Source organism: Crinia signifera, chromosome 2 (assembly GCF_055691185.1).
Source record: "Crinia signifera chromosome 2, ASM5569118v1, whole genome shotgun sequence".
Classification (NCBI taxonomy): Eukaryota; Metazoa; Chordata; class Amphibia; order Anura; family Myobatrachidae; genus Crinia; species Crinia signifera.
In genome coordinates, this window is record NC_139218.1 from 195,114,369 (window position 1) to 195,130,613 (window position 16,245).

Below are 16,245 nucleotides of genomic sequence, written 5' to 3' on the forward strand. Positions count from 1 at the left end.
CAAAATGCGTAATGTTGCCCTCTTTTTTAATATTTAATTATTTGACCTGGGGAATGGTTAACATTTTTATGTGCAATGATCCATGATTGGAGCATCATGGGAGAGAAGATACTGCTTGTGTAGCACCAATTGCAAGCCAAGTCTTGGGATGCATCTCTTGCTCATACTTGCCTACCTGCCCCTCTCCATGTGGGAGAAAATGCTCTGCTCCTGGACTTCCCTGGTAATGTATGATTGCCATCACATGTGGTGAAACACCTTTACCTAGCTCCCCACAGGTGATGGAAATCATACATTACTAGGGAAGTCCAGAAACAGCATTTTCTCCCGGAGGGTCAGGTAGTAGAGTGTGCTCTTACAGCAGCTGGGGCCCCAGCATCAGTGGGCTATAGTGTCACCAGTCTAGGATGCTAAAACAAAGCCGTAATCCCATATTGTATAAGCTACGATTGGTGCAGGCAGACTGCCTGGATCGCACACAGATAGAGTGGTAAGTAAGCTCACATTATTGTGTCTGGAATGTACCTGCACCGTTAACTGTATACATAATTTCTGGGTTGAAGAAAAATGGGATTATTGCAATATTATATACGTATATAAAATATTTGTTATGGGTATACTCGCTGAGTCCTGGTATTGTTTTACCATATTGGTGTTAATAACTAACATTAGTGTTTATCCATATTCTAGTATATTGTTTCCTCCCAATGACCACCAACAATATCCTGACAGTCCCCTGGCCATTTTCAACATGCATGCATTACCCACCCTAACAAGATGTTATGTAGGTGTCCATAGTCCTTAGCATGACCATCTATTACCCACATAAACGGCTGTCCACAAGTGACTAGGAAGCACTTTTCTGACTAAGGTGTATGCACACAATTGAGTCAGGCCATGGTGACTGTGCAATCAAATAGTTTGAGTGCAGAGCTTCAAAGATAGTGGAACGTTTAAACCACTTCATCTATTTAAGGTGCTTTCATCAGCATACATGCCATGGCACCAATGTTGCGAAGGGCTGGTACTGCATTGATAGAAAAAGATGCTTTTATCTATGGCATCTGTAATACTACTTTCGGACTGCAAATGCCGTGTCGCACACGGGATTAGGACACGGGTCCCATCCCCAGAGCAACACGGCATTGCGGTCTGAAAGTTCCGACAGCGACACGGCATATTGCCGAGTCGGTGACGTCACATGGGGCAGGAGGAGAGGAGGCAGTACTTGGAGCTGACAGTGCTGCCTCCTCCATACTGTGAATGGGACACGGGTTGCTCTACCCAGGCACCCGTTCACACTGCACTTGACACGGCTCATAGCCGTGTTCAACCCTGGTCAATACCAGGGTTGAACACCCGTGTTGCTCGACCCATGGTGCCCTTTTCAGACCGCACCTTGACCCGTGTTGGGCCGCAAGAACACGACAATAACCCGGGTCTAGAGTGCGGTCTGAAAGCGGTATAAGAGGTATCTAGTATAAGTTGTGCACATCTTAGAAATAGTGCAATGTAAATCACGCATGTAGACATACAGTTTTGTGACTAGGCCTACATATGGGCACTAGTTTCACAGCCAGCTGTAAATGTGCCTTTAGATGTTACCTATGTTCTTAACAAAACCTACTTCCATTCTATAGGCTCAGTATGTTGGCACAGTTTGCAAATAAGAGCACCTTTCATCTGACCTGGCTACAGCAAAAATCACTGTCCTCATTGCAGCAAATCACTTTTTCTGTGCCATGATGAAGTACTATATGGGGCAAAACACAACAGCACTTTTGGAGATTGGTGACTTGAAGGGTTTGATTAAACCTTTCTACCAGGCCCTCTGTTTGTGGGTGGAACCCTTCAATAACTGGCACAAATCCTTCATAAGCTTGGAAACTGGGTAACTGAGGGGTAGATTTATTAAGCTTAGTGAAGTGATAGTATCTGATTTTTATTACCGGCCAATCAGCTCCTACCTATCATTTTTCAAACCAAGCCTGTCACTTCACAGTTAGGAATGCGAAGGGGAGGGGAGTGGGGATATAGTTCTGCACAAGATTGGTTTATGATTGTAGGTGAGGTGTCCCCAATATTAAATTGCCGTGTTGTGATTGCAATTAATGCATAACTGGGGGTGCTGCCAAAGACAATAATAGTCAATACAAGGAGCAAAAAAAGAAAAGGATTGTCTTTGTTGCTGGCGCACTGAAGAGAATGAATTATTTGTATTTAAAATTTAACTTTTAATAATATCAATAAAAGAAAGCCATTCGAGGTGAAATAAGGATTACATACATGACTGACAAAAACATTGAACAATAATTAAAAAGATGCACGTGCTGTGTGTGTGTCAATTTACTGATATGTTGTATAATGTATTATACAACATATCAGTAAATTGACACACACACAGCACGTGCATCTTTTTAATTATTGTTCAATGTTTTTGTCAGTCATGTATGTAATCCTTATTTCACCTCGAATGGCTTTCTTTTATTGATATTATTAAAAGTTAAATTTTAAATACAAATAATTCATTCTCTTCAGTGCGCCAGCAACAAAGACAATCCTTTTCTTTTTTTGCTCCTCATTTCACAGTTAGGAGCTGATTGGTTGGTGATAAAAACCAGACACTTTATCACTTCACCGAGCTTAATAAATCTGCCCCTTAGTCCATTAAGACCTATTTCGGGTTTCCCAAGTGGGTGTACAGGGTTAGTAGCTCTCTGGCAATAGTGCCAGATTTCATATTACGCAGGGTTATATCCTCCAGGTATTTGGTGGCAGGTACTTATATGTTAGTTGGGCGTCCACTATCCATGTCGGCATGGAGTTTATGTTACATAGTGTGGCGAGACACCGAGCCCGAAGGGTGGCGAGTGCAAGGAGACGTGTAAAACGAAGCAAATAGCTTAGTGGGCGCCCAACTACCTGGTGGCAGCCCAACTACCTGGTGGCATTATCTACCACCACTAGTTTGTATTGGTGCTCTAAAGCAGATATTTCCAAGTGGGCATTTCTGACAATAGCTCTTCATTGAGGCATAGATGAATGGCCAAAATAACCTTAACTGTATGGGTTTGAGAATTTTCTCCTCCCCTAAATGACAACTCAACAAATGCGTATGTGCAGCTTCTACTACCAACAGCTCAAGTTTTCGGGAAACTAACTGGTCTACTTTTTTCCCTGTAAAATAAAAAATGATTTGCTATAGCATGTTACTAATACAAAAAAATGCACACCCTCTGATGGCAGAGCAGCAATCAGCCTACCATATAGTCATAATGCGATTACATGTAAATGGAGATTAAGTTGCAAGTTGTACAGAAAATTGACAACTTGATCGCCAGGGGGAGAAATGTAATACCTATTCATGGTTGATTTATGTAAAATAGAATTGTACAAATTATAATATTGTAGTACTGTGTATGGACCCTAATATTCATACAACAATGTTTATGCTTCTATGGGGACGACAGTAGATAATCCTTAGTGTATATCCCTCATAGAGGGAATAAATTATAACAAGAACTTTTCATGGAAAAAGACTAATATGTTATAATGCCTTCAGGGCAGTGGAAACTTTCATAGAAAAGGAGAATATAGCTATAGGGGAACACCCCTTCCAATCAGCGGAGTGGACTGCTCAGGCAGTCTGTCCCATGTTAAAGCAGTGTGGATTGTACCAAGTGCCCTGCACTAGAGAGGGGGAATCTTTCCTCCGATTTTGTGAACAGCCGAGCTTTTGTGAATAAAGTTGGGGGACTCGCGACCTGCGCAAACCTCGTGTTTGCCCGCTAAAACGGAGAGTATAAAAAAAAAAAGAGAGGACTGAGCGAGGCGGCGGGAAGAGCCTCAGGAAATTGTTGTCAGGCGGGTGAGCGCTGGACGGTGTGCACGGAGGCTAGTGACAGCGCGGCACCAGAATTAAACTCACCAGAAATTGTGAGCCATTCATCCCCGGCGGAGGGTCAGTGGGTGATTCTTGAGGAGCGCGGCAGTATTGGACATCCCTGAAGTCCAGACGGGCGGCCCTTGAGAGCGGAGGCGGTCCGCGGGTTTGGCTGTGACGCAGTGGTGGAGGCTGGCTTTGGGCGGAGTCGAAGACCCGGGCTGGCGTAGTAAGGGGTGGTGAGTTCAGCTCCAGACCTCCTGTCATATAGAGAGGGGGGAGAGGCATCCCTAATTAACTACACGGAGACTGCGCAGTTTAGACAATTTGGCAATACCGTGAGACGGAGATAGTAGGACTAGGAGATCAGAAGCAAAGTAGCTGCAGTTGTACTCCCTTCTACTCCAACTCAGGTCACCCTGAGTAGTACTTTAAACTTCATTCTGCATGATATATATATATATATATATATATATATATATATATCCGAGTGAAGCAATTGAAGCACACGTTACATAAAAATTGCGCTGCAGGCTTTTTCTTTAGTGAACTGTCAGAATTGAATCTAGCAATATATATTACACTGTGAATCTGCAAGCTGTGTAGAGAGAAAGTTGTCAGATATTACAATCCGATAGTGCTGCCACTGAGAGAGAGAGAAAGAAAAACAGCTAAACTATTATTTTATTGGCAGTGGTAACAGCCTTATACAGAGACTCAATTATTTCCAGGAAACATACACAGTAATACTTTGTACAGTGGAGTAATTTACAGTTTTATCTCCAGTGGGCTCAGATTATTCAGCAGAGAGACTGAGTTACCAATTAAAGCATCTGTCAAGTGGATACAAAAGTTCACTCTAGAAAAGTTACTGTATCATCTTGAACTTCACATGGTTGATTACAAATACTTCCCTGAAGTTTCAACTTGTTATTAGCTAACACCTCACCTTGCAGTACTCAGGTGGGAACGTTAGTAGTTAAGGAAGTTCAGGAGATCATCATCACCTTGGTACTCTACAAAATAAACAAAAGCGCTTATGTTTTTTTTTTTCTTTGACTAAATAGTGTACACTGGCTAAAACCCATATTATTGCACAAAAATAATTTAAGGTTTCTTACTATAAGCTTTTTATTGTTGATTAAAAAGTGTGTGCAAACGTTTAAAGTTAAATTTATCTGGTGTATGTAATACAATGTGTTATTGGTTGTAGCCAACTAAGGTAAGATTGTATTATCTTTGAATTTAAAGGATGCATCCAAAACGTCGGACTGAGATTGAATACAATTCTTCAGTTCCAGTAAAATAAAACTTTGTCTTGGTGATTTATGCTTTTATTTCACCTATTTGTGCTTAGTGAAAATAACTAATTACATCTTCATAATTTTATTGGTATGTAAATAACTTTATAAGTTATTGGATAATTCAAAAGGTGTTTCACCAAGCTCACCCTATCGAAATTGTATATATTTATATATTTCTATCTTAATACCACCAAAGCTTGGGGGGAATGGTATGACACCCAGACAGTCGGAATCCCGACTGCACAGCGGGAGTAGCGCAATGAAGCCCCTTGCGGGCTTGGTGGTGAGCTGCGCTCGCCACCTATTTTATTCTCCCTCTATGGGGGTCCTGGACCCCCACAAGGCAGTAGTCGGGATGCTGGCGTCGGAGTAATGACTGTCGGAGAGACGTCCGGCACCCAGCTTGGGGTGGAGGCACTTATAATCAGGGCTATTTTTCAGTAGGCTCCAGCAGGAACTGAGGCCCTTATTCTAGTTCACGCTTTCTGACAAAATATTTCTTAGATGGACAAAACCATGTGCACTGCAGGTGAGGCAGGTGTAAAACCCCACCCAAATCTAATTATATCTTCACAAGTAACACCCGCCTCACCTGCAGTGCACATGGTTTTGTCCATCTAAGAAATATTTTGTCAGAAAGAGTGAACTAGAATAAGGGCCTAAGTACCTGCTGGAGCCTACTGAAAAATAGCCCTGCTTATAATTACATAAACATATTCAGTGCGGAAGACATCATTACAGCTGGATGGATGAAGCAGCGAGGGGGGCCTGTTCCTTTGCAGGCCCTCTTTCATATGTTCAGGTGATACAAAATATTTTAAGTTACACGGGGGAAAGCCGCAACAATGTATTGTTAAATATGCACACTGTGGTTTTGGGGCTGACGTGCGAGCAATGTGACTGAGGGGACCCCGAAAACTGTTTGGTTCCTCTGGTTTTATGCCTCAGCATTACGTCCAGTTGCCGTTTACTGTTATCCAGGGAATTAATAAATAGCTGGTGTAGCGAGGAGGGCGGCCCGGGAGCAGGAGATGTATTACAATAACTGAGCGGCCCGTGCAATGTATGTGTACATGCGCCTTTTAAATAAAGTTGTTTGCGAACAAAATCCCTGCTAAGCCATGTGATTGGCTGGGCGGTAGGGACTCAGGTGCGCAGGCGCGGGCATGCTGGAGGCTTAGGGAAGGGAACAGAGGCAGCAGCTGCGGCGGAGCAGCGGGGGGACCGGGCTGCCACCTTGTACGCCGGGGCTGGGAGCAGCTGGGTGCATGGGATGGAAGCGGGACCTTCTGCACCAGGTGAGCCATGGCCCGGGCGCTGTGCTGGCGGCGGGGAGAACAGTCTGTGACAAGCTGCAACTAATGCTCGCAGGGTGTCCCCCTGACATCCTACCATCGGGGGGTAGTTGCGGACGCGGGACGTGGCGGATGCCCGGCAGCGCAACACCGCGGCATGTTCTGTCTGCCAGCGGCAGAAACTTGTGAGAGGCACATCAGGGAAGTTGCCGGTGTCAGTGCCGGGACGGTGCTGCGTATAACGGAGACCTGGGACCGGTGACCCAGCGGGCTGCTCTGGTAGCGTGAGCAGCAGGTGCAGGCATACAGGGTTGTTGTTGTTGGGTTTAGAAGTAGCTGTCAGAGCTCAGCTCCTGGCTGGGACTTGGGTGTCTGGGTTAATGAGGATTCTGGCTGATAATTTAATCTCAAATTAAGACCAGTGGAAAATTTGCCCACAGCTGATCAGTTTCAAAATAGCATGTATTAAGTGCATTCTGTAAAAATAAAGAGAACTGACTATTTGTTAAGGGCAAGCTGTCTACTGGTCCACTGCTTCACTTTACCCTGCCTGATGCATCAACCCTTAATACCCTATTCCTTCTACGATTACAGTAATGTTAACAAATATGCCACCAGTGTTTAATATAAGTTAACTGCCTGCTTAGGTCCGGAGGTGCTTCCCTCCTCTGCAGTGAGTGTTATAGACCAGGGACGAGGAACCTTCGGCCCTGCAACTGTTGTTGAACTACACATCCCAGCATGCCCTGCAACAGTTGTAGCATGGTCACATACCAAAACTGTAACAAGGCATACTGGGATGTATAGTTCCACAACAGCTGGAGGGTCAAAGGGTCCCCATCCCTGTTGTATACCTAATGCCCATCCGTGATGGCCATCTGCATAGTACTTGTATCCTTCTGTGGAATCAGTACAGTCTAGGGGAGTGATTTAATTATTTATGCTCCTGATCAACTGTAACATCTAAAGAAAACTAATGGGCGTCCCACTCTCCCAGCGCCTGCCTTTCCTGCGCTCCTCCTGCCCAGCACCTGCCTTACCTGCAACTTTTGTGACTCAGGATAATTTTGTAATAGAGTAGTTTGTGTTAAGTTTTGTTGGCTTCATAACCAAGCTCTCTGCAAGTGTTGCATCTGTCTGTGTGTAATGTTTATGGTATTCAATTCTAAATATTGTCATGTAGTCATCCTGCCAATGATGGCTAGCATTTAAAATAAAATATAGAAACTGGTTTCATCGTAGTTTGCAGAATTTCAAATTTTTTTTCCTCAAAAGTTGAGGTCTCCTACATCTTGAATTACAAGTGTGTCCATCAGTAGTCATGACACGATAGACACACACAGCAATGGTGTAAAATCCCCGAAATGGGGGAACTCACTACAAGACTGGTTAATGCTTCAAAGTATCATGCAACGTTTTGGGGTGCTAACCCCTATCGTCAGGTAACAGGATGCTAAAACTATGGCTGGTATCCATTATGTTGTGAACTTTTCTCCAGGGGAAAAAACAAAACTATATATATGACTGGTAATAATTATAGAGCTATTAAAACTGTCATGTTATCCCGGGATAACACATGGGATCTGGTACCATATGTTAATGTTGCAACGGTGGCATTCTATTGCGCATTATGCCCCTGATGCCTGGGGTATACAAATCACAAAACCTAATAAAGTTCCACATATTAGGGTTAATTGTTAGCCCCAGCTGAAGCAATTAGATGTAGTGAATTACTTCATTTAATTGGATACTAGCCTATGGGCCAGATTCAATTGTTCACATGCCGGCAGCCACAAGAGGGAGTCCAAATGATTGAAATGTGGCTCTGTTCGAGTGCGTTTGGCTGCCAGCGCCTTAATTTCAGCTTGAACCTCCTGGACAGGTGAGCTGAACTGAAATGCACAAGAAGTCACCCACAAATAGTTATTTTTGTGTTGAGCCCATTATGGGGCCTACACACGTAGCGATATACATTTTCTGAGCGATTTTCCTTAATTTAACTGAATCGCTCAGAAAATGGCCCTACATCACTGTGTGTGTAGGGGTGATAGCGATGTGTGGCATTATCTCCCAGCAAGTAATAGCCAGTATGGTGGCTATTAATCAGTGTGGGCCAGTGTTCTCGCCCTGGCAGATCACTCGGCACACAGCACTCTGCAATCTAGGAACGTTCATCTACATATATCGCTACATTTGTAGGCTCCATTAGTTCGGTCTGGTTTAGCCACTATGCGCGCCTAAGCACTAATGGGCACATTATGCGCAATAGAAACAGCCATTTTAATATCGCCTTGATCTCCCGTCAATTAGTATGTGAGATCAGGCGCATTAGAAATCTTGCATCTGGCCCTATATGTTCATACCTTAGCATTGATCTGTCCCCTTTAATTTCAGGAGTTAATTAGGTGGTTAGAGCCTGACATATCTTGCCTTCCATCAAGCAAACTGTGTTGATGCAGAACAGTCACTTTCCAAAGATGTTGAGTTCAGGCCAAATGCCTCTATTACTGTATAAGAGGAGCAGGATTAGGTTTGTAGTATACTGTGAATGTGTCTGATTTAGGGATGCTGTACTGAATAACATGCTTAATCCACAACACTTTACGAATAGTTGAATGTTCCTAAATACACAATGAAATTGAGGGTGGCAATCATTCTATGTAAGTAGCGATCTCTATTGTCTTTTATTCATAGATAATATAAGTTTTCTATTTGAATGAAGTTTTATTACTAGATTAAACTGTACTATAACTATAACCAAATTGAAAAGTAGCTCATGACATCAGAATAAATTCTGATTAAACTACTGCATGCTTAAATTTAATTTGCATGTTACTATCTTAGTCATAGTTGCCTATCCTCCTGCATTCTGCAGGAGACTACCTGAAATATTTATTATCTATTAACAGTTTCTTATATAGCGCACACAGGTTCCGCAGCGCTTTACAGAGAATATTTGAACATTCACATCAGTCCCTGCCCCAGTAGAGCTTACAATCTATATTCCCTACCACATGTACACACACAGATGTTATAGGGTTAATTTGTTGGAAACCAATTAGCCTATCAGTATATTTTTGGATTGTGGGAGGAAACCCACACACGTATGGGGAGAATATACAAACTCCGCACAGTTAGAGCAATGGTGGGAATCAAACCCATGACCTCAGTGCTTGTTAGGCAGTAATGGTAACTAGTGTTCATTCTAGCACCCGCCATATTTGAAAACCCATGCAGTTCCTCTTCCCTGCCTGGGGTGGCACTGTCTGCTGTAGTGCTTCTAGCACATTGTGGTCTGTATTTCAGCACTGATATGCTAACCAGACCTGTGCTAGAAACACCACAGCAGACAGCGACACCCCAGGCAGGGAAGAGGAACTGCATGGGTTTTCAAAGATGGCGGGTGCTAGAATGAACACTACTAACCATTACACCATCCGTACTAATAGCAGCAATCTCCTTCATTTCACCTAGCCCACATTACACTCTTACATTTTTGGGGAAAAAAGGAATCAGAGAAAGATACATTTACATTGAATCATCGGTGTAATCTCCCAGCACTTTACCAAGTATAGTATCTCCTACTAACTGCTTTGGGACTCATCTACATTTGGATAGAAGTCATTTTAAAAATATTCCACTCAGATATAGCAGTACACCCCCACGCTTCTAGATGCCTCGTTGACCAGCTCTTTTCACAATTTCTCCATATATGGAATTAGACACGTCCTTTGGGTGGAGCATGACACGCCCCCTCAATGTGGCGCTGTGCAAAATTCGATTACCAATTATAATCTCCCTGAAACTAATTTTCAAAAGTAGGCAAGTATGATCTTAGTAAGTCTTGGGCTGGCATTCAATTAGCCCTGAAGAAACATTGAGTGTGAAAAAAAACCTGATGTTTTTACCAACTTTTTGGAACGTTCTTTGGTCTATCGATTTTGACACCCGAAAGAGAGAATGTATTTTGCTAGAAAAATATATACACAAAGTGTATCGGGTACAAATAGATAAAAAAAAAAATTGTATGGATGTGTGTATATAGATATATAGAAAAATTAATGAAAATTAAACTATGAATTAATATAATTATAAAAAATGCCACAGTTTTAATTAATATCAAGCTGCTCCCACAAGAATTATCCAATTCAACAATGAAAACAGATTTGTAATTTAAGAGAGCACACTGAGTTGATTAAACAATTAACATGAAATAAAAACCAATTCAAATACTCAGCATCGTCCACAGTTAACCTTATAAATTGATCACTTTTTTATTTGTCTCTTACCCCCTTTAGCACAGTCTCCTTTAGATGGGGAGCCACTTAAGTCCAATTACTTTGAGCGGAGCCCAATAGAGGAGATATATATTTATTTGGGGATCCCTATGGGAAGGACAATCTCATTTAATTGAATTCCACAGTTTTAAGGGGTGTAGTGACGTGGGCGAGGCATAAAGCTGTAATGGGGGTGGTAGTTGGAAACTAGTGGTCCGCTTCAACCGGCGTGGCTCAGTTGGGATATGAGCCGGTGCCGGGAGCAGATCCTCACACCCGCACATCTCGCCGGCCTCTCCCAAGAGCAGGGAGAGGAGTCACACTCACCAGGCCTGATGTATGCACAACGAGAATTGGACATATGGGGGTGGGGGGGGGGGGTCTTGAAATGCACACCCTATTAATATACATATATCATGAGATGCCATCACGCTGGGACCTATAGTCCCAGAGAATCGGACATAAGTGGCTCCCCTTCCAAAGGAGACTGTGCTAAAGGGGGTTAGAGCCAAATAAAAAAGTGGATCAATTTATAGCCATGTACACACACATTGATTTGCTTTTGATTCGATGTTAGAATAGATTTTCTATTAGATCTGGCATTAGATCTTTCCATTCGATTTGGCATTAGATCTGTACATTTTGCATTAGATATCGAATTCGATATACATTCTATGGTGCATTTTACACATTCGATTTACTAGATGGAATTCGATATTTCCTTGGCTGCACAGTAGATTTTTCTGTTCCAATTTTGTAAAAATGGGAGCGCGCATCGAATTGAATGTAGATCAAAAGTGACACAAAAACCATTAGATTTCGTTTAGAATTCGATTCAATTTTTCTTTTATAAGCAAAATCGAATCGAAAATCGGGAAAAATCGATGCGTGTGTACAGGGCTTATAAGGTTAACTGTCGACGATGCTGAGTATTTGAATTGTTTTTATATTTATTACTATTTTATTTTTTATATTTATAATTAAATCTTTTGTGTGGTCATGCATGTGTAATGTTCTATTTACATTAAATAATTTTTTAATCAACTCAGTGCGCTCTCTTAAAATACAAATCTATTTTTGCTAGAAGACACAGGTTCAGTGAAACCTGTGCGTTTTTCACTTAAACGGCACAGTTTTCGGGATTTGGCTTCGGAGGATGCAGGTGAACAAAATCCTTGATACATCAAAGACTAGCAGAAATGATATAACATTCATAAAACAAATTGTATTTTCCTCTTTTTTTATTGGGACACATGATTTACACTGATTCTGGGTATTGTGGCTATTAGAGACATGGTGCAATGAAAATCATGACTGGGACATAGCTATACCAGGATATACATTTATTTAGGAAGGACAGAATGGGAAGAATCAGAGGAGGGGTTGCAATATATGTGAAAAAAGCATAAAGACTACCTTAATACAAAGTATTGAAGAAAAAACTGAGGCCCTTTGGGTGACCATAGAAACAGGGGAGAAGGTGATTCTTCATATAGGGGTGATCTACAGACCACCAGTTCAGGAAAAGGAACTTGACAAGAGCCTATTGCATGACATCAATAAAATGGCATTAAAAGGAGAGGTGATAATCATGGGAGACTAATCCACCTGATGTAAACTGGGAGCTGCCTGTTACAAGTTCCACCAGAAGTAGGGACATTATGAATTCCTTGCAAGGAGCATCCCTACAGGATCGAGGGAGCCCACTCGTAAGGAAGCAATATTAGACTTATTACTTATAAATGGTGACAGAATATCTTATGTAAATGTGGGTGAAAACCTGGGATCCAGTGACCATCAAGCAGTATGGTTCAAAAAGACAGAGACTGACTCATCGCACACAAAAACAAAGGTGTTAGATTTTAGGAAGGCTGATTTTGTAGAGATGGGAAACTCTGTAAGGTATTCTTTGGCAGAGTGGAGGAACTTGGAAGGAGTGCAGGAGAAGTGGGAAAAATTTAAAAGTGCAATACTGAAAGCAACAGAACTTTGTGTCAAAAGAGTTTAGGAAAAACACAAGGAAAAGGAAGCCATTGTGGTTTGCGAATAATGTAGCAAATATTGTGAAAGCAGAAAAGTTGGCCTTTAAGAAATTTAAGCAGATGCAGAATAATAAGGACAAAGAGGTGTATCTTGTTAGACAGAAGAAGGCTAAGAAGGTAATCAGATGTGCAAAAGCACAGGCTGAAGAGAAAATGGCCCAGTCAGTGGGTAAAGGGGGGGACGACCTTTTTTTTAGGTATATAAGTGAAAGGAGAAAATTAAAAAGTGGAATAATAAGACTAAAAACAGAAAGTGGAAGTCTTCTTGAGGGGGACAATGTAATAGCAGAGCATATTAATAATTATTTATTCTCAGTATTCACTGCTGAAAGAGAGGGGAAGAGGCCACAGTTAATTTGCAAGTATAGTCAGAAAACTGAGGGAGAAACAAGTACATTTACAGAGGAGAAAGTCCTCACAGAACTCTCAGAACTGAAAGTGGATAAATCAATGGGGCCAGATGGGATACATCCAAGGATACTAAAAGAGCTTAAAGGAGAGCTGGTAAATCCAATAACAGAATTATTGAACCAGTCACTAGCTACTGGAGTAATCCCAGAGGACTGGAAAACACCAAATGTAGTCCCACTGCACAAAAGTTGAAGGAAGGAAGAGGTAAGCAACTATCGACCAGTGAGCTTTACATCAGTAGTAGGGAAATTGATGGAAACACTCTTAAAACAAAGAGTTATAGAATATCTCAAAACCAGCAATTTACCGGATCCGAAACAGCATGGGTTTACTGGGGGAAGATAGTGTCAAACAAATCTTATTGAATTTTTTGACTGGGTGACTAAAGTAATAGATCAAGGTGGGGCTGTAGATGTAGCTTATCTGGACTTTAGTAAGGCTTTTGACACTGTCCCACATCGCAGACTGTTAAATAAACTTGAAAGCTTGGGATTGGATTTTAAGATAGTTGAATGGATAAGAGTGTGGTTGCAGGAGGGAAAGGTTACAAGTGGGGTACCCCAGGGATCTGTACTTGGACCACTGCTTTTTAATATCTTTATTGGTGATATTGCAAATGGAATTGAGGGTAAAATATGCCTTTTTGCAGATGACACAAAGGTATGCAACAGGGTAGACACACCAGGAGGGGTAAAACAAATGATTGATGATCTAGGTAGATTAGAGGAATGGTCAAGAGCAGGGGTAGCCAACTCCAGTCCTCGAGAGCTACCAACAGGTCACGTTTCCCAGGTCACTCAGCAGGTGCACTCATTACTCACTAACACATTTTAAAAGATCCACAGGTGGAGCTAATTACTTCACTTGTGATTCTGTGAGGAGACCTGGAAACCGTTAACTGTTGGTAGCTCTCGAGGACTGGAGTTGGCTACCCCTGGTCAAGAGCATGGCAACTACAGTTTAATGCCAAAAAATGAAAAATCATGCACTTGGGTCTCAAAAATCCAAAGACTAAATATAGTATAAATGGCACTGTAATGGAAACTACTGAGGAATAGAGGGATCTAGGTGTCACTATTTCAGGGGACTTAAAGGCAGGTAGGCAATGTAACAAAGCAATAAAGAAGTCAAGTCAGATGCTTGGTTGCATAGGGAGAGGCATCAGCAGTAGAAAGAAAGTAATAATGCCACTGTATAGGTCATTGGTATGACCTCATCTAGAATACTGTGTTAAGTTCTGGAGGCCATTTCTCCTGTAGGCTATAAATACATTAGAGACTGTACAAAGAAGGGCAACGAAAATGGTGCATGGCCTACATCACAAAACGTACCAGGAAAGACTAAAATATCTTAATATGTATACTTTTGAGCAGAGAAGGGAAAGGGGGGACATGATAGAAACTTTCAAATATATCAAGGGCTTTAACAAGGTACAGGTGGGAGACATTCTTCACAGGAAGGGGAGCACGAGGACATGCACTGAAAACTAGAGAGGAAGATTCAGGGGAAATTTGAGGAAGAATTACTTGACAGAAAGAGTAGTAGATAAGTGGAATAGCCTCCCATCAGAGGTGGTAGAGGCAAATACAGTAGTACAATTTAAACATGCTTGGAATAGGCCTATTGATATCCTTACAAAAAAATAAGGATCAAATATGGTTTAAATTAACATGTTTAAAAAGGGGACAGACTAAATGGGCCAAGTGATTCTTATCTGCCATCCAATTCTATGTTTACGTGGTTGATTAAAACCAGGGGAAATGCAGGCTTGAATTCAGCCATCCACAGAAACTGTGGTAATTGTAGGTGTCCCAAATTAAAAGGATGTTCTAACAAATCCAGCTATAATACAAATTGCTTTTGGTTACTGTACAATACACTGTTCTGATGTCTAATTCACCTCTTGCATGTTGTGAAAATGTATCTTATTTGTTTAGATGCCTAAAGTGTTCTGACTTTTTCAAAAGTCTGATGGTAAGTGTACAGCATTTTACATGATCTGACTTTGCTGTTTATTGGGCTGTTGCTCACAAACTGAAATATTTGTGCTCTAGACCAGTGGTTCCCAAACTCTGTGCCATGGCTCCCTGGGGTACCTGTGGACTCTTGCAGGGGTGCCACGGGTTGGTGGTCCAGGACCGATTCAAACTATTTATGATCAATTATTTATGGATAAAACAATTGCTGGTGGCTGCCAATCATAAAATTACACCTCCAAGGCTAAAATGCCAGCTCCAGCAGTCAGACATGCCTGAGTGGAGCTACATTTGAATAGCTTTGTTGGGTGACCTCTAGAGGCCGCGGGTGAGATTTGCATATGGCCCAAAGTAAATCAGTGCAGGGTTTCAAAATTACCATTTCAGATTTCATTTAAACTTGGTATACTTTTTGTAGCAGATGATCTCAAAATAAAACTTTGGGGATTTATTATTGTTTTTTACTAAATTTTAGAATTTATTTTTTTATTTGTATTCGGAACATATTTCTGTTTATATATCAATATCCATAAAAAGAGGTTTAAAATGAGACCAATTGCACATACTGTCTGCATGTCGCAGCAGATTCCACAAACCAGGGTTTATCTGGTTGTAGTAGGTTTGTCTAGTGTACCTAGGGGAGAACAGGCTGTGCCATCGGGAGAGGGCAGCCGTTTTTTTTTAGGCAGGGGGACGGGGCCACTGCTGAGTTGATAAAAAGGGCGGAGCTACAATAAGATGACACATTTTGGGGGCATGGCCAGTGTGAACATGTCCTCAAGGCCATGCCCCCTGCCATGCAATGTCAGTATTGCAGGCATTGAACAATGGGGGGGGGGGGGGTGGGCTACAATGACTTGAACGTGTCATTCGATCCCACCAACAGCAGGGTTACAGGAGACAGGTAGAAATCCAGAAGGCTTGCATCCCTTTCCAGGGGGGGGGGTTCTTATTTCCAGGACCCACCTGGCCATTTGGGGAGGTTAGGTAACCCTGAAAATAATGTTGCCTTCCTGTCTGCTTGAACCAGTTTGGTCATTCTCATTTGACATTTCTC

At 41.9% G+C, this 16,245-nt stretch overlaps 1 protein-coding gene across 2 annotated transcripts in view; it reads left to right on the forward strand.

Moving 5' to 3' along the window:
* The first annotated feature begins 6,348 nt into the window (after positions 1 to 6,348).
* Positions 6,349 to 16,245, forward strand: part of LOC146060368 (protein argonaute-1) — a 95,681-nt gene continuing 85,784 nt past the window's right edge. The window contains exon 1 of one of the 2 annotated variants that reach the window (XM_083173504.1): positions 6,349 to 6,485. In XM_083173504.1, the coding sequence (XP_083029630.1) occupies positions 6,461 to 6,485 (25 nt within the window). In that variant the 5' untranslated portion in view covers positions 6,349 to 6,460. The remainder of the gene's footprint in view (positions 6,486 to 16,245) is intronic. The other variant, XM_083173505.1, reaches the window with a different exon arrangement.